The sequence below is a fragment of the Cryptomeria japonica genome, chromosome 6 (genome assembly GCF_030272615.1).
Source record: "Cryptomeria japonica chromosome 6, Sugi_1.0, whole genome shotgun sequence".
Classification (NCBI taxonomy): domain Eukaryota; kingdom Viridiplantae; phylum Streptophyta; class Pinopsida; order Cupressales; family Cupressaceae; genus Cryptomeria; species Cryptomeria japonica.
In genome coordinates, this window is record NC_081410.1 from 441,285,126 (window position 1) to 441,313,010 (window position 27,885).

The 27,885-nt window shown below is 37.5% G+C and overlaps 1 protein-coding gene across 11 annotated transcripts in view; it reads left to right on the forward strand.

The window, feature by feature from the left end:
* The window catches only part of LOC131037528 (mRNA cap guanine-N7 methyltransferase 1), a 131,242-nt gene extending 104,074 nt beyond the window's left edge, over window positions 1-27,168 (forward strand). For 5 of the 11 annotated variants that reach the window (XM_057969696.2, XM_059207398.1, XM_057969689.2 and 2 more), the window contains 2 exons: window positions 24,542-24,603; window positions 26,674-27,168. In XM_057969696.2, coding sequence (XP_057825679.2) covers window positions 24,542-24,598 — 57 coding nt within the window. In that variant the 3' untranslated portion in view covers window positions 24,599-24,603; window positions 26,674-27,168. Of the gene's footprint in view, window positions 1-24,541; window positions 24,604-25,535; window positions 25,819-26,673 lie in introns of those variants that run through there. The other 6 variants (XM_057969687.2, XM_057969688.2, XM_057969694.2 and 3 more) reach the window with 2 other exon arrangements.
* Window positions 27,169-27,885: the final 717 nt, after the last annotated feature.

Genomic DNA, 27,885 nt, shown 5'->3' on the forward strand with positions numbered 1-27,885 from the left:
TTGCTTCGCCAAACTAGGGACAACTACACAAAGCCGGTGCAATCTTCAACGGATTGTGCTTATGATTAATACGTTGGGATGCACAGAGGATGGGCTCAGACTAACTTTGCACGGTAAAATTGAAATCATCCATTTACCAAAAGTATGAGCGGAGATACACCATCAATTGACACTTATCAAATCCTTCATTCAAATTAACAACAATGAAAGCAAATCTAGATTAATTTTAACTAAGTGTTGAGGAAATTGAAACCATGCAAATCATTCAAACAATAGGGATTATAAAGCAAGCGCACATGCAATATATTATTTGGAAATGACCTTACGCAACAATACATCAAAAACCTCACACTCTCCAAATGAGAAGAGGTAGCCTTATATAGTTTTTCAAAAATAAATGAACGGCTGAGATCAAACAGTGACCAAGGGCCAAGATTGAAAGCTACAAACCCTAATTAGGGTTTCCCAAAACACTATCAACTTGAATGAATAAGAAAGTGACATTTTGCACAACTGCTAATCTCACTGAGGTGAGCATCCACTTTTCTCTTTCACAGATTCGATGTAGTTGGACACAATAAGCCTGACCTCCTCCATAGTGACAATTGGCAAATTGCTAATTTGGAAGTCTATGATGTCCACATCATCGGTACATGTGGCGAGGACGCTTTCCCACTCAACCGCTTGGGCAAGAAAGTTTTCATCGATGAAGAGAAAGTTTGCAATCTTTGAAAGATCGCCCTTGTCAATCATCCCTGAATCCTTGAAGAAGCTTGATTGAATCCTGGCTCTCAGGTTCTCTGCCTGCAAATGCTTCTCCCTTATACTCTCTTTCTTCCAGATATCAGATGCTACATGAAACACCTTGCTCGAGATCTCCCTGACACTTTCCTTTGTCTCGAAGCACTTGGTCTTGGATTTCTTCAAAACTTCAATCCGGGTGACCAAGGCATAGTACCAGGTGTTTGAGAGTATGGTTTTTGACCTAAGGCGAAATCCACTTTTCCTCCACTTTGCTCTTTGATATGACCAAAATTGTTGACTGTTAAGGCATAGTTGAGAAGGTTTTGATGCATGTTTGCCTTGGAGAGGAGGTTTAAGACTTTGAAATGATGAAAATCAACCTGGGAGGAGAATTTCGCTCCCGACCCTTCCAAAGGGTCCAGAGCGAAATCCTCCATTTAGCCTTCTTTTTGGCCTTAAGACCTAGTTTAACCTTGCTTGGTGCTAGTTGGATGGTGGATTGTCTTGATTGCGTTAGGGGGAAGTTGAATTGATCAAGTTTGAAGGAGAATGAGATGAAAGAAGGTGAGAAACTAGCCAAGAATAGGGATTTCGCTCTTGACCCTTCCAAAGGGTCCAGAGCGAAAAACCTTATAGATGTCAATTTCTTCTTTGTCCAGACCAACTTCTTAGATTTTAAGCCATGATTGGAGGTGTTTGACATGTTCTAGCGTTAGGGAGTGATTAGAGTTGGGAGAGATGAAGAGTTTTAGCTTAAAAACAAGATTTTCGCTCCTAACCTTTCCAAAGGGTCCAAACCGAAATTGTTGAAAACACTCATTTTCTCCTTAGATAAGGTCAGGGCCTTGGTGTGGATGCAAGGAGAGTGATGTATGTTTGCCTCCCAGAGAAGATTGGAGTTGGAAGAATCAAGAATCAAGCTCAAAGCAAGATTTTCGCTCTTGACCCTTCCAAAGGGTCCAGAGCAAAAATCTCAATGAATTTCATTTTTCTTCCTTGTTTGATCAAATTCTTAGTATCCAAGGTAAGTTGGAAGAAAGATGGACATGTTCTTGTCTTAGGGAATGTTTCAAAGTAATAAAATGTGGGGATTTTGTCCTAGAAAAGGAAATTCGCTCCTGACCCTTCCAAAGGGTCCAAGGCGAGATTTCACTAAACCACTTTTTTTCCCAATTTTATGCCAAGGTAAGTATGGATCAAGATGAATTTGGATTGGAAGTGTGCTTAGGTGTGACTTTGACTTGCCAGTGATTATCAAATTTGAAGGAATTGAGCAAAACCAAGAATTTCGCTCCTGACCCTTCCAAAGGGTCCAGAGCGAAATTCCTAAAATAACCTATTTTACTTGAAGCTCAAGTCAAGCTTTTGGTTTTTATGGCTTGGATGGGCGTTAAGAAGTGTGTCCTTGCCTTTTGAAGTTGATTAAGTTTGAGAGGATGGAGAAATAAGCTCAAGACAAGATTTTCGCTCCTGACCCTTCTAAAGGGTCCAGAGCGAAAACCCTAAAATCCATCCTATCCTTCAAATTTTGTGCTAAGTCAATCCTAGACCAAGGTGAGAGAAGCCCTTTGGATTGCCTTTGAATGATTTTTGATCACCAAAAATGCAAATTTTGAGCTAAAACATGAATTTCGCTCCTGACCCTTCCAAAGGGTCCAAAGTGAAATTCTGGATAGGTCCTGTCCCTGGCTAGGTTTTTGAGCGAATTTTCCTTTTCAAGCCTTTTGAGGATCAAGCAAATGTTACCAAGTTGAGCAATGGATGCAAATGAGGAAGTCTAGAGGAAACAAAGTGAAAGGAATGGAGCTGAGTGAGAGAAGACAAGCAAAACATGAATTTCGCTCCTGACCCTTCCAAAGGGTCTAGAGCGAAATTCTTCAAACTACCTATTTCCTCCTTGTGTGAAGTCAGGGCTTTGATTCCTAGGGCGTGATTAAGGTTGAAATGATGTTATCTAGCCTTGCAAGATGAATTGAAGTGAAGGAGATGAAGAATCAAGCCTAAGACATGAATTTTGCTCCTGACCCTTCTAAAGGGTCCAGAGCGAAATTCACAAAATGTCATGTTTCCTCCAAGATTGTGTTGAGCCAAGTCAGTGATCGAGGTGAGTTAGACTTAAAGATGGCCATAGGCATGTGTTTGAATAGGTTATGAGTCCAAGAGGTCAGGATTTTGAGCTAAAGAATGAATTTCGCTCCTGACCCTTCCAAAGGGTCTAGAGCGAAATTCTCAATTTCACCTAAATTGCTCATGATGAAGATCAGGAGATGGATTCCCAGGCCTTGATGGAGAGAAGACTAGTGTATTATTGCCTTGGAAGACATTTCGGAGTGGAGGAGTGGTAGAACTTGAGCCTAAACTAGATTTTCGCTCCTGACCCTTCCAGAGGGTCCAGGGCAAAATCCTTTGAAACTCCTATTTTTCACCCTGTTTGAGCTAGGCAAAAGGCTAGTTATGAAATGATGAGAAGAGGTTTGAAGGCTAGGCCTAAGATATTGAAATGATGAAATGAGGTCTAAATTGGCCAGGAATGCAAATTTCGCTCTTGACCCTTCCAAAGGGTCCAAAGCGAAATTCTAATAGGGCCTGTCCCTGGAGAGGATACTGAGCGAAATTCCATTTTGATGTCTTTTTGTTGATGATTTAAGGTAAGAAATGCTATGATTGGAATTAATTTATTATGTGACCTTAATCACCTTTTGGTTTGTTTTGCAGATGGAAGAAGATTAGGGCAAGGATGACCTATTCTAGTCCATCACCATCAAGGACATTCCAAAGGCATAAAGGTGGACTCAAGGTGTTTTGAAGCATTGAAAGACTACATGTGTTTAGGGAGTTGCCAGCTATCTCCAAAACCTTCACTTCGCCACACTCAGGAACCACAAGATGACAAAGAAAGGCTTTGCCAGCACTTCAAGGCAAGATATACTACTGGAGTAGGAAGACTTGATAGTAAGGAGACCTCATCAAGCATATGGGAGTCAAGGGGGTACGCTTTTCATCAAAGTACATCAAGGACGAAAGAAGACCAACCAAGTCACAAGCGTTAGACAAGGTGGCATCCCAGTCATCATTCCTCCAGTCGGATTGGTCCACCTCAGCATGTCCAGATTCAATGTACCTGACTCATTGGAGGCGGCACAAACTTCGGTGTACCTACCCTTGCTTCCTATTGGTCCTCGCTCCGGGAATGTAATTTTCTAATTGGCTAAGGAAGTTTGTTGTAACAAACCCTAATTAGGGTTTCTATCTTGCAATCCTAGCCATTGGTTCCAAACTGATGAAACGAAGACCAGAACTGAACTCAACATTGAACTAGAACAAATAGACAGACCACTCCTCAAGATACTGCATTACTGACCCCTTTATCCATACTCTGTTAGCCTACAAGGGTCCAAAAATAAGCTAACTCCTCAATCCCAAGTCCCTGACTAGGATGGGGACATTACATTGACTCAAACTACACAGTTGAATCTTGATATAAATATCATAATTTGACACATTGTAGAAAATACCTCTTACTAATCCTTATTGTTCTCATTATTTCAGAATGGGTGGATCTAAGAAAGGAAAGTGTGTGGGAAATAAAATAGGGATTAGAAAACCAAACAAAGAGAAGAGAACATCTACTCTTGAACCAAAGGAAGAGGTTATATAGCTCTCTGATATTGAGATTTTGGTGGAAGTCTTGCATCGAATTAAAATAAAAAAAAGGAAACAGTGAAAATAGTTTTATATCGAAACCAATTGTTAAGAAACCATTTGATATTTGCGACATGCCGTTTGGTTGTGGGCACAATGCCCTTGTTATAAGTAGAGAAGTGTTGGAAGAGTACCTACACATATCTTGTCATTGAGCCTCAAATTATAAGTTCTTAGGATGAAAAACCAGAGGAAGTTGAATTCGAGTTGATTCCTAGATTGTAATCAAAATTATATTTAAACATATATGTACTCAAATATGATTGAATGAAATATTGATCTTATCTAAACTGTTGTCTTTTGAGCGATGTATTAATGTGAAATTTACTTAGCATCAGTTGCAATAGCTAAAACTAGAGCTGCATCTGTAAGGGTTGCACAAAATGTTTGCATAGATCACAATCAATAGCAAGAAGAATCAACTAATCAAACAGCGATTGACATAGTAATGAATCTTTTGAATGATCAAAAGGACAGAATCAATAACTTTTAGCAGTCCAATGATTTATGTGCTAGGCAAGCAAACATTGAAAACATATTTAAAACCTGATTTTAAAATTTGGGCAATTCGGATAACATTAACGAACCCTATCCAAGAGATCAAAACCTGTAAGGGAGTGTGCTTGACATAGCTGTACTCAATCAATATAGGAAAAATGAAATATTCCACAAATTGAGGAATTGTCTAACTATCAACTTTCCACAAGCAATTCTGAATAAACAAGCTAATGAAGAGGCTTAGAAAAATAACCAACAGAATGATTATTTAACAATAGATGAATGACAAATTAGAAATAAGCTTGTGCCTATATAGAGCAAGGTGATACATGAAGCGGAAACTAAATGTAGACATCAATGATAAATGGATCTAACTAAAGCTAGACATGTATGATAGGTAGAGATAATTTAATAAACTAGCATGGTAGGATTGCAACTCAACTAAGATTAGATAAGTCTCAATCAGGTATATAAGACCTTGACACATGAATAAATGACATCGGGCACAAAAATCATGAGTGAGGAAAAATATTTGAACAATGCATAGATGGTGTATTCACACCAATATTTTGCAACAAGGCAATAATTTTGTAGTAAAAAATGCAGGCATCAATGTACTCAGAATTACTTACTGGTTGAAGAAAGTGGCTTCCATAAATAGGTATGTAGAAATGCCTATATGGTATGTGTTCCATCTTATTGGTGTGCATGGGCAATTAATTATTGTATCTGCTTAGCATGTAGGAACAAGCACTAGAGTCATAGCTTACTCCAAAACCAAACCAAAGACCAATGTTGATGAAGGAGAGGATGGTAGGTCAACTAAAAACTGTCACAACATGGTAGTGCAAGGTTTGGATGTTTGAGAGCATAGACAAATGTACACTTTAAAAAAGAAAACGGACAAAAAGGAGTCCATATGTACAAGCTATGGCCCTTCAAAATTTCCAAAATGAGAACCAAACAACAAAGGCATTGATAAAACTGAATTTTTAATAAAAACCAGTACTCTAAACTAAAAACCACTTGCACCATTGCAAAGAGAACAAAATTCTACCCCATTTCAAGTAAATTTCTTTGAACAAATACCACTAGATGAGCAAGAAAATGCCTCTCGAAGTTGCCCTTCAAAATTGAAACTTATGTAGAGGGGTCTATCACCCTAGTGGCCGCTGAGTCACAAGAGTACAATGGGGCCCAATGCTCTTGTTGCCACCTTAATGGGAGGTGGGGGGTTGTGGAGTTGTGTCCCCACAAACTCTTGTGGGGTTGTATCCTATTGCGGTAGGGTATGGAGTACCACCCCACTTAAAACTGGTTGATTGAGATGAATAGGTACTTTGAACTCCTCAAGTATATTGAGATAGGTGAAGTGGCCAATTGGTGGATGAATATGGAGGAGCAAAACGGTTTTTCCATAGACAATCTTAGATCAGAACAATTCATTCTCTATCTAGTAAAAGGTGGTTGCCACAACTTTTCTATGATGGAAAGATGACATAATTCCAAAACTTAAGGCAAGGGTCTTTAAAAGTTCAACAGTATTATGATAAGTTTGTTAGGTTGTTGAAGTATATGTTCTAATGTACCATAATGATGAGAGGTCATAGGCAACGAAATTTCTTTTGGGATTAAATACAAATGTTTGTGCAAAAGTTTGACTTCAATGGACTTGTAAACATGAATGAGGCATTGGATAATTTATTAAAATAGGAAAAACTCCAAACCTTGGCTGTTACAAGGCAAATTTTTAATAGCAGATACAATAATATTCTATTCAAGAAGTAGGACAATTGGGAAAGTAGTAACTTTGTTCAAAACAAAAGTTTGGAATTTTAGAAAGGAAACTAGGAGTTAATCATAATACAAGGGATGAGAATAAAAATAGAGGCAACAACGATAGGAACAACTTTAGAGAGAATGATAGGCCACCTATAACTCCTCAACAAAATGAAGTAGACAAATTCTACACGGAATTCTGTTTTAAGAAGTCCACAGAGAGTATTTCTTATGTGGAGGCATGCACTATGCTAGTGTAATGCCCCCATCAGATTTGGGTTAACAACCTCAAATGCAAATTACTATCTTGTAAATTTAGATGATAAGACATAATAATTACAGCTGACTATGATCAGAACAGTGACTTAGTATGGCCAAATATGGAAGGTGGCAGACAAGTTAATACTGTGATCGATTCATGAAAGAAGAAGCATACAACAGTGTGTTAGAAGTAGTTGTTTGTTAAAAATGCTAATTAGAGAAGCATCAAATTAGTAAGTGAAAGGATGTGGTCTATATTCTGACCAATGTGTATTTCCAAAAGGTGCGATTAGGAAGATTATATGATTTGACTTTTGATAGTCTGCAAAGGGTGCGATTCCTAAAGGAAAATAAGAATATTGTCTTCCTTAAAAAAGGTGCGATTTGCATTAGTAATTATATTAAGATGCAATTATTATTGTGACTAAGATCAATGATCAACAAAGAGAACGATATGTCTCTTCAATCTGAAAGGGCATTATCTTAGAAGTAAGGATATAAATAAAGATTAGAAATGAAGTTTGAGGGAGGGGCAAAAAGAGAAAAAGGAGAAAAGGTTGAGCCAGTGGATGTCAGCGATTTATATCTAGCTGCCAATGGTATGCTGATAATAATTTTTATACTGTTAATGTTTCTTTCTCATAATAATAATATCAGATTGTAAAATCAGAAAGAACTCTAAAATAAACATTAAAGAGAATATGTATATACTGTTCATTCTTGCTAATACTGTCAGTATTTAAGAAAATGGGATTGGATTGTTTCCAAGAGGGGCAGTCTAAATCCAGCCAATTGGATGATTCCCAAGATGGGGTAAGGATCAGCGTCCCATAAACTTTGAGGGCATAGTCCCAAGATAGGGTAAGGGCTTGGATCCGTAAAATTTGAGGGAGCCTATTGAGTTTGGTATCTAAGTGCTTGGCAACATAGTCATCTCCTTCCTTAAAACTGGAGTAGTAACAAGGATTGGACTTTGCATTAAGAATTATGGAGGATAAAATTAATTATCTAATATGATAGAATTAATTGTGGAGTATGGTTGATTGACAATTTACTCATCAATAATTGATAAATTATTTAGAACTATGAAATATCACGGATCTGATTTATGTTAAGGAAAGAGGTAAGAATAGAGTTGTCTCCTAATCAATTTAGTTTAAGTCATAAGTATATTGAGATAAGTTAATTACTGTTATAACAGGCCTAAACTTGGTAGGGGATATTACAGCTAGAGATTGTCATAGGAGATGAGGGAAAGGATAAAGGTAGAATAGAAACAATTGGTCGCAACAAGCTCCTCAACAAAATTATGCAGTTTTTTGGAAATCAATAAGATCAAGCACAAAATGTGCCCCTCAAGGCTGTAGGTATACTTTATAGCTTACTGGCTTATTTATTAATTGATATTAGATCAACTGAATGCTTCATTGCTCCTGAGTTGATAGATAAGTTATCTTTACAAGTTAATGGAATGAAAACATCATAGACAATTCAATATGGAAACAAGGCTCCTAAAGAAGTGAGAAAATGCTTATTTGATGCCCTTGTTCAATTTCTTGAATTTTATATTAAAATAGACCCTTTTAAAGCTCCCTTGAAGTATTATGACTTAATCATCAAAATGAATTGGTAAAGTAGACGTTAACTGAATTTTGATTGCTATAGTAAGGTAGTGGACTCTTTGGATGAAAATGAATATAGGGTAAAGTAGTTAGGAGTATATAGGCTGATAAGTTAATGAATGATTTGAGTCATGTAACTAAAGAAAACAAAGAGGAAGGGAGTCCATTTATCCATAAGTACACTATTTGAGGAAGTGTAGGAAATATTCCCACATTTGAGAAGTCTCCATGAGTTTAGGGATGCTTTTTCCAAGGACCTTCTATGGCTTCCTCCTAAAATGGACTTCGAGTTTTCCATGGAGGTGTTGCCAAGGATGAAACTTGTTTTGAAGGATCATTATAGAATGAACAGTTGAACAGACTGAAACGCTGAGTTTGGGTGAATCAACATTCCCTTTTAAGAAATAAAAAACTGAACTTCTGAAACTTAGCTTATTATCAATTAACCTCAGCCCAAAAGAAATGCATGCAACATAATTGAAATGCAAGAGATACACAACCATAAGAGAGACACCAGATTTTTATACGTGGAAAACCCAAATGGGAAAAACAACGGAGAGGGTTAACTCTCAAGATGATATAACTAGTTATATGAGATTACAAGGTCCACTACCAGGAAATAGAGACAAAAAAATAAACTGAGAAAATTGCATCTACATATGCATGGGTTCAGTTACTAATAAACTCAGATGTCCAAACAACTACTTGTAGTAGATCCGGTAACAACAAAAGGACAAAGGGTAATGTTGGTGAATGCTTTTATCATATACCGAACATTAGAATAAAATATCCAAAGATACTCTATCCTCTCCCGAACAAAATCACTACTTGTGCCAAGATTGCGAGAAAGACCACAAAGTGACTCCAAGGTCTATATGTGCGAACAGGCGACTTTATGTGGATAGCTTCTTGGGTAGAGTGTGCTGAAATACAAGGGAGACTTACGCTTGACAACTAGTATCATTCACAAGATGGACTTTGGCGAATTTATCAATAAATGCTCTTTGTTTTTTGGGTTTTCTGATTTGGGATTTAAAAAAAAAAGATAAAAAGGATAAGAGTTTAGGAATTATAAGTACTGCTAAGAACTCAAGAGACGGTGTAGATTGGGTGAAACCAATAAACGACGCTTTGTTTCACCACACTTAGGTCAACTACACAAAGCATGTGCAATCTTGTAAGGTTGTGCTCAAGATTCACACTTATGAATAATACCAACAATTGAACAATATTACTCAAAAGTAGAAGTTAAGCATCCACATCAAAAGCTCAGTTTAAATTTACACATTGAATGAAAATCATCCATCCAAAGAAAGTATGAGCAAAAGTTTCACCAATCTAAACTATCAATCTTTCATTCATCTAACAACTTCAAAGCAAATCTATTCTCAGTGTTGAAGAAAATATGCAACCATGCAACCACTTGATAACAATAAGACTTCAAAACAATACTGATAATGAACTTTTTACAAGTAGCTCTATGCAACAATTTCATAAATCTCTCCACATTGAATGAAATGAGAGAATGAGTTTATATAGAGTTTCTGAAAACAAACGAAAGGCCAAGATCAATCTAAAATCAACGGTCAAGATTAAGACAACCTAACCCTAATTAGGGTTTCCAAAAATAAAATTAATATCCAATGCATGTAAGGCAAATGGCACAAGGTGCTATCTTTTAGGATTGCACCCCCTTCTCTTGTTGAGAGGCAGAATGTTCAATGAACTTGGACACAATCTGATCAACCTCTTCCATTGTGACATGTGGCAACACACTGACTCTAAATTCTAATCCTTACAAATCATCTGCACATACAACAAAAGTAATTTCCCAATCTAATTCTTGTTTTTGGAAAGCATCTATGATGGACAGGAGGTTTGATGCCTTAGCCAAATTCCGCTTCAGGATTGGTCTAGTAGTGAAGATCTCTTGTGTCTTGGTCTTTAGATTTTCTAACTTCATATCCTTCTCTCAGATAGTTTCCTTTTCAAGTACCTCTACAGCTACAAGGTAAACCTTCTCTTGAATTTCTTTTATCTGCTCTTCAGCTCTGTCAACATCTGCCTTCACTTTCTCCAAGACTTCACTGTCTGCAACCAATGTCCAGTGCCAACTATTGAAGTCATATGCCACTCCTGCTTCAATTATATTTCCATTAATTAGTTCTTGCTTCAAAACTCCTTTCAATTCTCTAAGGCATGGGACAATTCCGTCTTGAATATCTTGGAGATTAGCGCATGCTTTTGTCATGCTTGCAATCCTGGAGAGTAAAGAGGAGGTTTGTCCATATGTTAATGCAAACCTTTCCACAAATGTGGCTGCCTCTTTACTTGTGCTTTCCATCCATTCTTTAGTTTCCTTGGCCGTCACTACTTCTTCCTCAGAATTTCTGACTGTTTCCTGTGAATTCTAGAGTGGAGGAGCTTCTTGATTTGCTTGATCAAGCTGCTTAGTCAAATGCTGAATATAATCCCCAAGGCGCTCAACTTCTTTCTTATATTCCTTCTTTTCTACTTCCTTGTCCAGTCTTGCCTTCATGGAAGCAATTGAATTATCCAAGTCTTCAGCTTCCTGCTTCTTGGTAGTTGGTCCTAAATTGATTGTAGTGATCTCATATTCATGGGGACCAATATCTCCCTTTGCCTTGTCCACTTTTGGCACAACAATTTGCATTGTCCAGCAGCCAGCTTCATCTCTCTGGATGGTGGAAAACCTTCTGGCTGACTTCTTTGTGGCAACCTGTTCTAATCTGGCATGAAATCTGCCATATCATCCTCTTCTTGATCATTTATTTCTTGTGTCTTTACTTTCAATATTTCCTTCAACCAATTAGGAATAGTGGGCTGCTCAATACCTTCCACTTCTTGATTGCCTTCTTCACATGTGATACCCCGAATGGCAGAAATCATTCCTTCTTGAAATTCACCTTCCTCAACATCCATTTCATTGTTTGACTCCAATACTTCTGTGCCGGTAGGAGACAGAGGCTGCTCATCTTCTTGATGGATTGACTCTACGTTTTTTCCATGAATTGGGGAAGAAATTTCCATCTTTGCCAATGACTCATCAATGGCCAATATGTCATTTATGTTTGTTGATGCAACATAACGAGATGGTTCTAGCGTTTGTTTCTTTTGAGTAGGTCCTTCATTCACAACCACCTTCCCTTTCTTTTTATCACTTTCGATTGGCTTGGCACTTTGAGATGCCTCTGCATTTGAAGAACATTCTTCTGCTTCACCCATCAGGTCATAAGTCAAGGTTATATTTCTCCATCTTAATCTATGACTTTGTTGATCAACCCACCACCTGGAATATTTCACAAATGGCCGCATCAAGGTGGTCAAGTCTGCATGCTCTGGTTCTGATTATTTGATAGGAGAAAGAGGTGCATGCTCGTCAAAGCTAGGCTGAGTATATTTTGCATTATCTTTCAGCTGATCCGGCACAAGGAAAGGTTCAGTCGTTCTGATCAAGCTTACTGGCAGTCTGGACCATAACCTTTTCTTGATGTCAAATTCATTTGCAACATTTGCCCAAAATTCTTCTATGTCCACTCTATGTTTGAATCTTTCTCCATTCACTGATCCAATATTGCTGTGAGGAACATAATTAGCTCTGGATCGATAGAATGTAAAGGGATACAACTGCATTTCTAGCCTAGCACTTTCAGCTGCCTGTGCTGTCGGACAAGACTACTCCATTTTTCCAATAAAGAATGGAAAGGATACAGCTGCCTTCTGTCTTATTCTTTTGAAGCTTTGATATGTTTCTAGTGGCCTGAGAACTTCAAGTAGGACCATAATGTTGGTTGGATAGATCAGAAGTCGGTAAGGACGACCGTCAAAACCTTGAACTCTTATGTATGTAAATTTTGAAAATTGGATAAACCAGGATCCATACTTGCTGATTAGACTTCTAGCTTCAGGAGACAGCGTCTGGTGAGTTCCTCCTTGTAGTGTCCTTGTGATGTACATTAGGAATGCATCGTTCACTCGCTTGAAATGTCTCCTCCTTAAGTTGTAGCTGAGGATAACAGTCATAAGACTTGAATTCATTTCTCCATTGCCAACTACGCCTTCGCAGATCAGTCCGGAATATCTAAAATTTCTGGTCAATGAGTAGATAATGTAGGTGCTCATGTAGAATGACTTTGTCTTCTCCAAATTTATCAACTGTTCATGAAGATTGTTGCTGATTATGCAGGACCAATTGAACATCTCGACTCCCGAGGTAATTTCATCAATGAAATAGTACATCCACGTTTCGAATGGCGCTCCTTGAGGGCTGCCCATTACCCTATTCAGCAATAGGATGATATCACCATATTCCTCTTTTAAGTATGGGTGCAACAGATTCTTTGGCACTTTCCCTTGGGGTCTTTTCTTTTCCAACCATGAACTTTTAATATTTGCCGCAAAGAGCTCATACTGGTTATCATAGATCTTTTTAGTATCTTCTTTGGTCTTGTAGGAGGTTTTATTTAGTTTTGTATTCCAAACGTCTCTTGAATGGCTAACTCTGAAAGATGAGCTAAAACCCTTCCATTAGGTGCAATGATCTCTCTTGATTGTGCGTTGTAGTGTATAGCACATTCAACTATCAGCTCAACACATTCTTTAGCTAGTGGAAATCCAGCTGCTTGGACGATGCCATTTCTCATCATCCGGTGAGCAATGGGTGTCGGCAGGTATCCATCATGCCCATACATTCTCTTTTTGAATTCTTTTAAATCCACATGTCCAAGGTCAGTGTCTCTGACATTTTTCCATTTAGATTTGATCTTGGATTCCGACTGTACTCCTTTACTGGCAAACTTCATTGGTGCTTTTATGGAAGGTGCTCCTTTGGTGGTCATTAACATGCATAACACATGAAAAAACATTATTATTTTCAAGACAATTGCCGATTTTAATTCTGATTTTCAGACCCTTTTACTTGAAAATTTCACTTTCAGCTTGTCAAAAAGCTAAATTTCTGCAAAAAAGCAAACTGAAAGTGAAGAATTTGGTCTAAATTAATAAATAGAAGAATTCAGTCAAACTCAAATTTTGGGTATTTGAAATTGATCGTGTGACTGAAATTCACCTTCAATTTTGATGATTCTGCTTTTTTTTTTGTTTTTTAAAAAGCACTTTGTTCTTGTGTTACAAGTACAACAATCTGAAAATTTTACTACAAAATTTCTCTTCAAAAATCAATTTTCACAAAAATCTAAGAGGGAAAACTTCTTCTCAATTGCTCTCCAAATTTTCAACCTGAATAATGAATTTTGAAAGTGACTGGTTGAAAATATATAGAGTTTAAGGATTTTAAACTTAAAAGCTTCATCTTTGTGTTTTTTGTTTTTTCTAATTTTTTATTATTCTTTTGTGTTTTTATGTTTTAAATCTTTCCAAAATGGAAAGTTTTATTCCTCTCCCAAAATTCCAAAAAAGCAAGGAATCTTCTAGATCTTTCTTCCAAATTCCAAAATTGTTGAATTTTCGAAAATCTTTCTAGGTGTTGAAATTATTTTCTCTTCGAAAATAATTCTAAGTGTTGGAAAATATTAAAAATATTTGATGTGTCAAGTTTATTTTCCAACTCGTTCGTTGATTGACCCTTGATTCCATGTGCTTATTTTGTCGAATTTATATTTCCTTTAGCCAATTTTTGTCTTTCACCGTGGCAAGTTGATCGTCATGTCTAATCTTCAAATCTTGGCCGAATTTTCATGTCTGGCTTAGGCATCTTCACATATTCCATTTATGCCTAGGCGAATTTGGAATGTCTGAGTCTGATCAAACTTTCAAGGTGATTGGACAATGGTTTGCTTCAATTTTCTTTTTCTTTCTTTCTTTCTTGGGTGAGCTTTGCTTTAATTCTCTTATTTTCCCAAGTGCTTGTCTTCTTTTCATGCCATGTTTTATGCTTTCTTGGTGGACTTGGACTGTGCGTTGCCATTCTTTCTCAAGGCTTGGCGGACATGGAAGTTTGTTTGCCAACCTTTCCTTGTACTTGGCGGACTTCACATGTGCCTTGACATGCTACTTTATCAACTTGAGCAAACTTGGATATGTCTTTGACCAATGTCAAACTTTGGGATGCTTTAGTCTTCCAAAACTTGCCTTGCTTCTTTTCATGGCAGACTTGGATGACTCGATGCCAATTTATGTTTTTCTTTAGTCTTGGCAAATTTGGAAACATGTTGCCATTCCAAACTTCTTGCTTTCTTCTTACTCTCAATCCTTGCCTTAGCTTTATTTCTTTCCTTTCAACTTGGTCTTGCTGGCTTAACCTCAAGTAGGAGTTTAATTAACTCTCGCCATGAGTTTCTTAACTGCGAGTAGGAGTTTATCATGTGCTTGCCAACTTTATTTGGACATGGGGCGGACTTGGAAGACATCATGCCAACTTTCTTTAGTTTTAATCCTTTTCCATGCCTAGCGAACTTCAAGTGTTTTCTTTCCAAGGCGGACTTGAAGGTGGACAAGACATGTTTGTTTTGATTTGCTTTATCTCTTGCAACCTTTCTAACTTATCAACTTTGTTTAGATTTTCATCTTTCAAACCTTTGCTAACTTTTTGAAGATAAGATTCGCTTTATTCCAACCATGTCTTGCTTTGTTTTGTCTTCATCATGGCGAACTTGATAGACAATTGCTAGGGCGGAGTTTGAAGTGCATTAGACATGTTTTAATCATGCTTTATTTTGCTTTTGTCTTTCTCCTAGAGGGGCAGACTTTGGCTCTCATTGGACATGCTTTCTTCTTGTCTTCCTCCCAGAGGGCGAACTTGGAAGAAGTCTTGCCAACTGTATTTTGGCTTTGTATAAGCGGACTTGAAGATGATTAGGACATGCTTTCTAAGTGTTTGCCATCCTTGTGTCTTTCTAGGTGGACTTGGGTTAGTCTTTGCCAAGATAGGGCGGAGTTTGAGAAGCCTTGGACATTGGCGGACTTGGACCATCTTATGCCAAGGCGGACTTGGCTGAAGTCTTGGCGAGGCAAACTTTGAAAAGCCTTTGACATGATTTGATTTCCTCTTCAACTGCATGTGGAGTTAGCTTGACCTCTACCATGAGTTAGTTGACCGAAGGTAGGAGTTTGATGTTTGCTTGCCAACCTTGTTTGTGCATGGGCGGACTTTGAAGAGTTTTAGCCATCCTTCCAACATACTTTGGTAGACTTGAGAGGCCCCCAGCCATGGGCGGACTTGAGGAAAGCTTGGACATGCTAGTTGATGTGCAATCTTCCAAACTTCTAGACAACCTTTGTTTGCCATTACTTTCCTTGGGCGAATTTGTCCTTGATGCCAATTGTTTCTTCCAAACACATTTATTTGAGCTGCTATGTTCATCTGTCGTATCAATATTGGAATTATCTGGAACAAAACCCTAATTAGGGTTTCAACCTTGCTTTTTGCACTTGGAGACCTAATTTTTCAGTTCTGAGGACATGGGTATTGATGAAGGGGCTTGAGGAATGTTCTTCTGGAACAAAACCCTAATTAGGGTTTTTACCTTCCTTTTTACACTTAGAGACCAAATTTTCGATTTTGAGAACATGGGCACTGAGGTATGACCTAAGGAACAAAACTCTAATCTCAGTTTCAAAAATGCAGAAAAAAGCAAAAAAGCAAAAAAAGCAAACCAAAAAAGCTACATCCCGGATTGGGCCCAAAGTGCCAAAATCAAAACATTCTAAATTTAGAAAAAAGCAAAAAAGCATAAATTCCTAAAAATAGAAAGTTGTCAGAAATGACCCAAAGCAATTGCGATCCTCATCCTTCAGACCTTCTAAGCACTTTGACAACGTTCAAACACAAATCTGAGCATGATTTCTCTGTTTGGCTCTCGATGACTTCAAAACTCTCAAAGAAAATGGATTTATGAAACTGCAGAGCTAGGACAAAACCCTAAAAAGCAAAAACAGGGGGTCCCCATTTGCGATGGGGCGATGTGTGAAATAGGTCACAATAGGTAACAACAAAAAGTTACCATAGAACTATAATTCCCTAAAATAAAATGTTTCAATTGTGCTTCACATGAAAAATTCTCTTATACCAATGTTTTGGAAGAAAGGTCTTCTAGGAGTCCACAACCATTTTGAGGTTCACAGACAAACTGTTATTCTCCACCCGCAAGTTAATAGCATTAGATTAGGAATTGGGTACGAAAGATTCTTCACACACTTTTTTGCTTCAACCAGGAGATCGAAGAAATGTTCTAATTTATCTTCAACTATCTCCTTCACTTTCCAAAAAGTATTCACTACATCTTCTCTCTACCTTAGAATAAATAAAAGCTCTGACAGCAAAGAATTTATCCTTTTTCTCCGTTCACCATCTTTATCACTGAAAATATCAATTTTTTTACCAAGAGAGTTTAGCTCGGATTCAATGTAGTCAATTTTAGGTCTGAAATTTTCAATAGCATTAGGCCACCGGAGACGATACTTATATACTCTGGCCACATCTTCAACACATTCTTTCATTTCCTTTATGCTTTCTGATAATCTTCTCTACGCACTGATACACCTTTTCTCCATAGCTTCTTGTACTCTTTATCTTTTACAACAATTTCCTCAAATGACTTCTTTAAACGATTTTCAAGTTGCTAAACCAAGATATCTGATAAAATATCTACTAGATTAGTCAAACCAATGTTCTTCCGGAGCATATAACCAACCTACTATCGCACCAATTCTGCCTTTCTCCTTCAACACACAAACACACCAATGTTCTTCCGGAGAATATTGACTGATGTATATGTGATATGCGATCAGCTACAGGATTCATGGACTACCAAAGACTGTATGCAATCTGCCAGGTAATGCATTCGCTCAGTGAAGGAATGAGTTTGCCGATGTCAAGAATGAATTTGCAGTTGACTAAGTAAATTCGCTCTTGACTGAAGGATATATGATCGGATAATCAATGGGTGATATTCCACCTTAAATATATATGATATAGCCACCCTTTCACAAAGGTCGGCTCTTGAGCAAATATGATATTTCATCAAGAGGTTGGCGGACATCATAGGGCTGACCCTATAACAAATATAGGTTATATTTTAATCTTGCACCTTTTAAATGACTAAGGCCAATAGGCCCATTACTCATTTATACGCTAGGTTGACCTTAAAGGAATCCGACCTAGCTACAAAACATCAACATTTATTAATGCCAAAACTCAAACCCACGAGCACATTGGATCAGCAAAGGCACAAGCCTATGATCACAATGATCCAACGGGGGTTTGAACCTTGGAGGACACAACACAAACAGCACCACTCAACCAACACACTATTGGATGAACCTTGATAGATGACCTATTTGACTAGATAAAAGGAACACCATTTTTTTCTAAGATTGATTTTTGATTCAGTTATTACTAGTTATGGATGAGGAAGAAAACATTTTGAAGATTACTTTCAAGACAAGATACAAACACAATGAATTTATAGCCATGTCTTTTGGACTCACTATCTTGCCACTTTAATGAACTTCATGAATAGCATCGTCTGTGACTTTCTTGATAAGTTTGTACTAGTGTTTTTGGTTGACATCTTGATCTACTCCAAAAGTGAAGAAGAGCATTAGTGCATTTGTAGCTAGCCATGCAAAGGTGAAGTAAGCATAAGTTGTACAATAAATAATCTAAATGTGCTATTTTGAAAGGCTAATCCATTATTTAGCACACATTATATTTTTTGAAGGAATTGCAGTAGATCCTAAAAAGATTAAAAGCTATAATGGAATTTTCAATTCCTTAAACATGTCGAGTGTTAGAAGCTTTACAAGGTTAATAGGTTATTATAGAAATCTGTTAAAAGGTTTTCTCAATAGCCAATACCATTACTTATTTGCAAAGGAAAAATTGTATGAATAGCTGTGTGACAATATTATTGATTTTGAAAGAGAAATCAACCAGAACCCCAATCCTACGAGTTCCAGATCCAAACGGTCACTTTTCAGTAATCATAAATGCTTCCATGGAAGGTCTAGGAGTTCATAAGTAGGATGAAATTGTTGTATCTTATGATTATTGAAAGTTGAAGACTTGTGAATTGAAGTATGTTCCTTTTGACCTAGAGCTAGTAGTTGTAGTTTAGGCCTAGTAAAGATGGAGACAGATCTTATTGGGTAAATCCTTCAATTTGAAAATTGACCATCAGAGATTGAAATACATTTTTTGTCAACCTCATTTGAATGCAAGATAGATAAGGTAGGTATAGTTCCTAATTGAATACAACTTCAACATTGAATATATTAAAGGTAAGGAGAATAGGGTAGCTGATGGTCAAAGGAGGAGGCATGTTTTGACAATTGCAATTTCTAGGATTACCTTTAGTCTTTAGACAATAAGTTTTGGCTAAACTGAAGAATAACCCTTGGTATGAGTAGGTGAGTACAACTATAATGAACAATTGATAGATTCCAATTATGTAGGTTGTTCATTTGACATTGATGGACTGATGGGATATTAGAGTAGATTTTTTGTACTTGGAAGTGGAGATCTTAGAACCATTTTGTTAACTAAAGCTCACAATGCTCCATACTTAAAACAACTAAATGCTTAGATTTCCAAAGGGCAAATACTAAAGGCAAAACATATACATCCAGAAGGACTTTTGTATCCTCATGACATACATCAACAAAAGTGGCAAGTATTAGCATGTTTTTCATTCAAGGATTAGTGATTATAGACAAACTTACTAAGGTAACTCATTCGTAGTAACTTAACCAATGATGCTCTAACTCTTACCAAAAGTTTTGTGAAAGAAATTCTTAGATTGCATAGAATGCCAAAAAAGATTATTATCGACAGAGATGCATGGTTTACAAAGAGAGTTTGGACCACTCTTCAAGCTAAATTAGGGACTAAATTGAATATCAGTGCTGTGTGTCATCTTGAAATGAATGGGAAGACAAAACAAATCAAATTCAAGAGGATATTTTACTTATTTTATCTTCAGTTTATCAGGTTCATTTGATCTCTAGGCACTTTTTTTTGTGAACGAGACATTTTCTGTCTTATTCTTAGGGCTATATTATGTATTTTAAGGATCACACACACGCGCGCACACACACACACGCACACGCACACATGCGCACCCACCCACGCACCCCCACCAAACTTATTCTGATTTTAGCTTATTGTTTTAGATTTGCATACATTACGAAGGCTAGGGCTTGATCGTCAATTTTTTGTAATTTTTACTTATTATTCTTCGCTTGAGGTATTCTTCGCTCGAGGCATGCTTCATATCACACACACATACATGCACACACACACACATGTATATATATACATGTACACACACACACACATCAAACTTATTCTGATTTTAGCTTATTGTTTTAGATTTGCATACATTATGAAGGCTAGGTTTGGTTGAAGATCAAGCTTTGTCAATTTTTGGTAATTTTTACTCATTATTCTTCACTTGAGGCATGCTTCATATCATCCATGAATCTTCACCTGACTTGAAATTGTCAAAAGCTTTTCCTCAAGTTGTGTTCTAGAAGCCCTAATGATCATTTCCCTACCTCAAAATGACTCTTCCCTTCCTTTGTTGTCCAAGATCTTGTACTCTCATTGCCTAACGTGCTGGAAAACTCTTATCATTAGCCCTGCAAAGATATTAGCTAAAAACTGTTAATATAGGTTTTTATTTTCCTAGTTGGGTTTATTATTTTCCCTTTTCCTAGTTTTTTCCTACACTTTAATTAAACTTGATTAGGTTAATAAAGCATGTTTACTTAAGACTAATCTCCTATCTATCTATCAGATCACTCACACTGGCTCTGGCAAGTGGGTTGAGTTCACTCCAGACACAGTGGTAATTAGTGAGATGCCAAATGGGTCTACAATTGCAGTGGGAAAGGCAGATCATCAGTCCAGACTGTATCACTTTTCTCACTTTGTTCCCGATTCTCCTTCACTTGCATTGCTTACTCACTCAGATGCGGTGAGTCATTTGTGGCATTAGCGGTTTGGCCACTTGAACTACCGCTACTTGTAGCAGCCCAGTCAGCGTGACATGGTTATAGGGTTGCCGCTTCTATTCGATTTCTTGATGGAGTTTGTCAAGGATGCATTCTTGGCAAGCACCTTGAAGAAAAAATTGATAAAGGCAAAGCATGGAGAGGCACACAACTTTTGGAGCTAGTTCACAGTGATTTAGGAGGATCATTTTCAAATCCTTCTTTCAGCAGGGCCAAATATGTCTTGACATTCATTGATGATCTTTCTCGGTACACCTTTGTATATTTTCTCAAACAAAAGTTTGAGGTCTTTGAGTCTTTTCAGGAGTTCAAAGCCTTTGCAGAGCAGCAATCGGGGAAAACCATCAAGGTTTTGCGCACCGATAATGGCAGGGAATATGTCAACCAGAGGTTTGAGCAGTTTTGTATCTCAGAAGGCATTGATCTTCAACACACAGTTCCCTACACTCCACAACAAAATGGAGTTTCAGAATGTAAGAATCGCTCCTTGAAGGAAATGGCTAATTGTATGATCCACTCCAGATCATTGGCACCTCAGTATTGGGCAGATCAATTGTGCATGTTATATCCAAAATCGAGTTCCTCATCGAGCTGTGAAGGGGGTAACTCCTTTTCAAGCTTGGACTGGTCGGAAACCCACAGTCAAACACTTCTGAGTGTTTGGGTCTTCTACATGGGCCCACATTCCAGCGGAGAAATGCAAGGCTATGGATCCGCAGAGCAAGCTTTGCATATTTGTTGGGTATCCAAATGGTGTTAAAGGCTACATGCTTCTCCATCCTACCACACATGAGCTTTTCATTGAGAGGAGTGTTCGTTTTGAGGAGGATACTTCCAATTCTTCTTCTACCACTTCTCCATCTTTCATTACTATGGAGACATTGCAACTTCATGATGACAGTTCTTTTGAGGATTTTAATCCTCTTGATCCTTCTGAGGAGTCTTATTCCTCCACTTCAAATGACGATGGCGAGGATTCATCTTCCTCTTCTCTTAGTCATCCTTCAGAGGGTGATGATTCTCCTCCAGATTCTCCTCATTCTCCAGCTACTGGGCCTCTTTGGGCTGCTCGTTAGACATTGGAGTCAGCAGGTGATTGGGTTGGTGATCCTTCAAATGGGAGAATAACAAGGTCACAATTTGAGCATGCTCCACATCTCTTCTTTGCTACAGCTCCCGATCCACAGACCTTTCGGGAAGCTTCAGGTGTCCTCGAGTGGGATGCAACTATGCAAGAGGAGTTCAATTCCTTGGAGAGGAACCATACTTGGGATTTAGTCCCTCTTCCTAAGGGAAGGAAATTTGTTTGGTGCAAATGGATCTACCGAACAAAATTTGCTGCAGATAGGTCGGTTGATAAGTATAAGGCTCGCCTGGTCGCCAAAGGATTCTCCCAAGTTGCTGGGATTAACTACTCCGAGACTTTTGTGCCAGTTGTCAAGATGAATTCCATCTGACTTGTCCTTGCTGTTACTGCAGCCCATCGTCGGGAAGTTCATCAAATGGATGTGAAGAGTGCTTTGTTTCATGGTGACCTTCAGGAGGAGATATATATGGATCAGCCACAGGGGTTCGTCCAGGATCCTTCACTTGTTTGTTGCCTTCAGAAGTCTCTCTATGGCCTTAAACAGGCCCCTCATGCCTAGTATGCCAAGATGGACTCCTTCCTTCAGTTAGTTGGGTTCACTCGATGCCATTCTGAGCCAAACTTCTACATTTTGCTGCAGGATAATACTCTCACCTTCCTTGTTCTCTATGTTGATGACTTGTTGATCATTGGGAGTCACTCATCCCGTATCAAGGCAATCAAAACTGCCCTTCATGATCGCTTCTTGATGTCTGACTTAGGCCTACTCCAGTACTTCTTAGGGATTGAGATCACTCAGTCGCCTTCTGGTATCTTCATTGGACAGCCTAAGTACGTTCTTGATATGCTCTCGAGATTTCGCATGGCTGATTGTAAGCCCGCACTGACTCCATTTCTGTCAGGAGTCAAACTTGAGGCTTCTTGTTCATCACCCTTGGCGGATGCTACCTTGTATCGTCAATTAGTTGGAAGCCTCATATATTTGACTCACACGAGGCCTGATATTTCATATGCAGTGGGCCTGGTGTCCAGGTTCATGTAGAAGCCACATGAGCTGCATTGGAAAGCAGCTAAGCGGATTCTTCGCTATGTACAGCGTACTCACAGTTATGGGATTCATTATACAATGGGCATGGATATTGACTTGGTGGGATATACAGATTCAGATTGGGCAGGTGATTCTGAGGATCGCAAGTCCACTTCAGGGTATTTCTTCTCTCTTGGTTTTGGTCTAGTTTCTTGGTTGAGCAAGAAACAATCTGCTATTGCTCTTTCATCTACTGAGGCTGAGTATCGAGGAGCAGTTAATGCTGCTACTGAGGCCATTTGGCTTCAGAACATTCTCACTGAGTTTGGCATTTCCTTTCGAAAGCTTACAATCATCTTTTGTGACAACCAGAGTGCTATTCAGATTTCTCGCAATCCGGTCCATCATCAACGGACCAAGTACATTGAGATTCACATGCACTATATTCAAGAGTTGATTCATAAGCAGGTTCTTGATCTTCAGTACTGTCCGACATCAGATCAAATTGCAGACATCTTCTCCAAACCCTTCACTGAAAGCAAGTTCATTCATTTGAGATCTTTGCTTGGGGTGCGGCAGGTGATCTCTTTTGTTTGGGGGGCTTCTTAGTTCCTTTTTTTCTCTCTCTCTATTCTGGGGGGGGTGTACTCTCTTTTGTTGGGGGGAGCTTCTTCTTTGTTGGGGGGGGAGGACTATGTACATGGGTGCTTTTTAGGCTTCATTTGCCGGGACCCATATTTTCACCCACCTAAGCTATGCTTAAGGGGGGGTATTAGTGTAAGTTTTTATTTTCCTAGTTGGGTTTATTATTTTCCCTTTTCCTAGGTTTTTTCTACACTTTAATTAAGCTTGCTTAGGTTAATAAAGCATGTTTATTTAAGACAAGTGTGTATTGAGGTGTCGACATGCTATGAGGAGGTGCATTTACTATGTTTAGACCATCATGGTGGTCTCTCCTCATTGGCCGGTATTGCCACCTCCACCCCTCTCTTGAGTCTATATAAACATACTACCTTGCTTGTATTTTCATATAGTTGGAGATAGTAATCTGATGCTATTTTGCCTTGGAGCACTTCACATCAGTTTTCTCTCGGTATCACTGTTATGCTGTTTATTTCATTTGTATTTACAGTTTATTTGATCTATCTCTTTCAATTCAATTCTGGGTTCTAATCTGTTTCTCAGATTTTAACAAAAACAATTACTATAACATTGTCAACCACCAGAGATAAGGAATCAATGAATGGCTTACAAACAAGAAACAAGTAGTTTTTGGCTAGAAATTTAACTCAATAAGAATTTTTTTGTATGGGTACAACAAATAGTTAAAGGATTTTTGGTTAACAAAGCTAGTGGGCGTTTATGCTTATCATGTTTATCAATGGGAATCTCTTTTCATTCTGAGATTGGTTTTTGACTAGACCAAAACCAGAGATATACAACAGAACTTGACACACTAGAATGGTCACCATCACTAAGTATTATCTAACTTGAAATGCACACTTTTTCACTTTTTGTGGTCTCGAGATAATAGTTACATGTGAAAGAAGTTCACCAGTATGCTATGTACATATTTTGCAAGAAGCTGGTCTTAACTTTAGTTCTGATTGTTGATGGTAAGGAGAGAAATGAAAATATATTTAGGACTGAAGAGGTCATTTAAGTTGTTATACTTAACAGAAGGCTACTACCCATGGCAATGTCCTTTTTTCCCTTATTTTATAGAATTAGCAGAATACACGTTTGTTATTTTGAGCTCTTTTGAGATTCTGTTTGTGCCATATGTTCACGTGTACTTAAAATGATTAATTTTGATTTCTTTTACAGAGACACTATCAGAAGATGAATGGGATGCAGCATACCTGTATTTGGTGTTTGTCTTAAGAAAGGTAATTTTATGTGACTCCTTTTAGCCATAGTGTATTTAATGAGCAAGAGCAAGAATAGTGAGTACTGTACTTTTTTCCTCTGGATATTTTTGACTACTCTATGTCCATTTCTCTGGAAAGATATGGTTAGAAAGATTTATTCTAGTATTTTGTTGTTACTCATGAAAGTGTTATAGCATAGCTGGTGAATTTTGGTCTGGCAATATACAGATACATACAGTGAAAAATAATAAAATCTATCAGTCAATAGGTGTTATATTTTAGAGGTGATGGGTACAATATCTAGTACCTTTGTAAAGTTTTGCATAACCTGATGTTTTTTGAGTTAATTGAAGTTGCGAAAATGTAAATGACGAATGTGGAAAACATAGATTGCTAACATAGATTACTAGTAACTCTGTATGCGGATATTCCATGATTGTCAGTCGTTACTGTAGGAGATTTGTAGGAACAAAATAAATGTAACAAAACCGACTACACAAGTGGCCTAGCCACTTGCTATCTGCCACTAGTTATGTAATCATTGAGATTACTGCTTAGTAAGCTTCTCCAGGTCATTAATTTCCTATGCACCTCCATGTGGAAAGTGGAAACTGCTGTTAGAAAATGGGAGGATTATCAAGGACTGTAAGCCCTGTGGAAATTGAGGTAGTAGACAGACAATGAGAAACCAAAACTAATGATGGAGGATGCACTAGTGCTACTTCTGATTCTGCATGCTTCAATTTAAAATATTGCAAAAGGAAGTCTTCAAGAACTTCAACGTCTCCATTCTCATGGAGTTCTTCACGAGGAATACATAGAATAACTGCCTTCCATGTTACACTACCCAAACCCAAAACACCTAGTGTCTTTTCTATATTTAGAATATTTTATTGCTTTTCACTTGAAGAGGAAGACTTAATGTTTTATTTGAATTTTAAATGTGCCAGAGAGGCCAAGGAGAAGCCACCAAGAAGAACACACAGCGTAGACAACCGGGTCAAATAAAAGAGAAAGATGTTACATATCTCAATTGATGACAACAATACACAATTCTTCTTGTCTCCTAATATGGGGCAGATAGAAATTGTAAAGTTTTAAGATATTTATTTTCTGTACTTGTTTTAGATAGAAAGAAGCTATTCTCTAATATAAAGGAGGCTTGGAATGATGTTATTCTGCAACAATGTCATTTTACATTCAATAAGAAAAGCAAGATATTGTTTATGCTCATTATGGTTTTGTAAGCTGCTCAATTATGCTATTTGCTCCTTCTTACACAAAAAACAGGTTAACATCACTCAACATGCATTATAATTATTCATACGTAAGCTGCTAGATTATGATATTATTCTTCTTCCAGAAAACAGAGCTTAACATTATCCAACATGCATTCTCCGTACCATGTGGTGAAGAGTTGATTTTGATGCTCTTTCAAATAAATTCTGAGAAATTCTTATGTGTTGAAGATGGTTGATCTTCAGGCGGCATAACATTTGTTCATTGGTGTCTCTTGTCATTCACAATGTTCAAATTGCAAAGCTTAGCTAAAACATCTATTCTTTTTATAAATATATAGACCTGAAAGTTAACTCTCCTATGGTTGGCCCCTTGCTGATAATTGTCAGCTATGTTCTACATTTAACTTTTGCAATAATTTATGGCATGAGAAATATAAGGATTTCTCTGTTTCAGATTTCAACTCAACATTCTTTTTCCTTATTTTCATTGTCTTAATTAAGAGACATGCAAAATAATTTTATTTGTTTTTCAGCTAAGATTTGCAGCGTGCAAAAATAGTGATTTGACAGGTCAGTCCAGCAATATACTTATGTACTTACAAATTAGCTAAATCCAATTTTAGGGGATATGATGCTGTTTTGTGTGGAATTCAAATCATGTTTAGTTTGGACTTTCGCTTTTATTTATGGATCAGAAAGATTAAGCCTTAAGAGGACTTTTTTCTTGTGGAAAATGTACATGTTCGTCATTTCATTCAGACGAGTAGTATTATGATTATGTATGTCAGGATTACGAAGGACCATTATAATATGGAAACCAGTAAAGATTTTCTGTTTTTGACTGCAGAGGGATCCTATGGCAGTTTTGTGCATTTTGGAAATCAGGATCAATAACTTGTGCATTCATGTTTAGTGGATCAATAATATGTGAAGTTGCTCCTGGTTTATGTAATGTGACTAGGGATATGATATTATAAGGTATACAGGTGGATGGAGATGTTGACATATGGCACACATCCCTTAAGTTAGTCATATCGGGTCATGCGAATAATTTAAGTAATTAATTATATTAGGAGTTGAGTAGGCCTTCATTAGGATTTACCCTTTTATTGTATTATTCGGAGGTATATATAAAGGAAGGTGATTATCATTGTGAGATGTGTGAATTATGATATTGTATTTGAGACCTCTTGGAGATAGCATGGAGTGGCTTTTTCGTAAGGAGTATTGTATGGTGCTACCCTACCTTAAGGGTTTACTCTTGTAGAGTTGTAAATTGTAACCCCTTACAATTTCACACTGCTCTTTGGGCCCTTGCTTAAGTGTGCCTTCTCCTATGTCATTTCAAGCTTATTTGGGTTCTATCATATTTTAAATTTTCAACACACTTTATTCCACATTTAAATGTCATCAATCCAAATTTTTAAATTTCAGATCCAATATTAGGGCCCTATTGTCTCGCTTCCTACAAAAGTGAGGCTTATCTTGTTGGGACACCATTTAAAAGTAGGAAGTGTCCGATGCTTTTTGGCTGAAATTTCGATAGAGTAATGCGTTGGTCTATAACATTGCCAAATTTGGTCTCGAAATTTGGATGACTGTTGTAAGTCGGCCAAAATGCAAAAATACCTTGAAAACCTTATATAAGCCATCATTTCTAATTCATTCAAACATCTAGCAATTCTATCATTCTAATTCAAGAGCAAGCATTCTTCTTTCAAGAGTAGATCTAAGTACAAGGAGCATCAAGTTACAAGTTATCTTCAAGTATGCTTTCATGATGGATTTTGTTATGATTTATCATGTTATTGGATTAACACATGGAGGACTTATCTAAAAAGTATTGCATCACCTATCAAACGTATAATCATTTCATTTCAACACTTCAATCAAACATTTCATTTCAGATTTAGCCTCTACCATACCAGGGGTAGGCTCTCTTTCTTTTGTGCATTTGCAAGCTTAGGAATAGGTCTGGGACAAATTCTGAATGTATAGGAGCACAGTGCAGATAGGAACAAAGTTTCCTAGAAAACTTCACTAGAAAATGCATGGCATA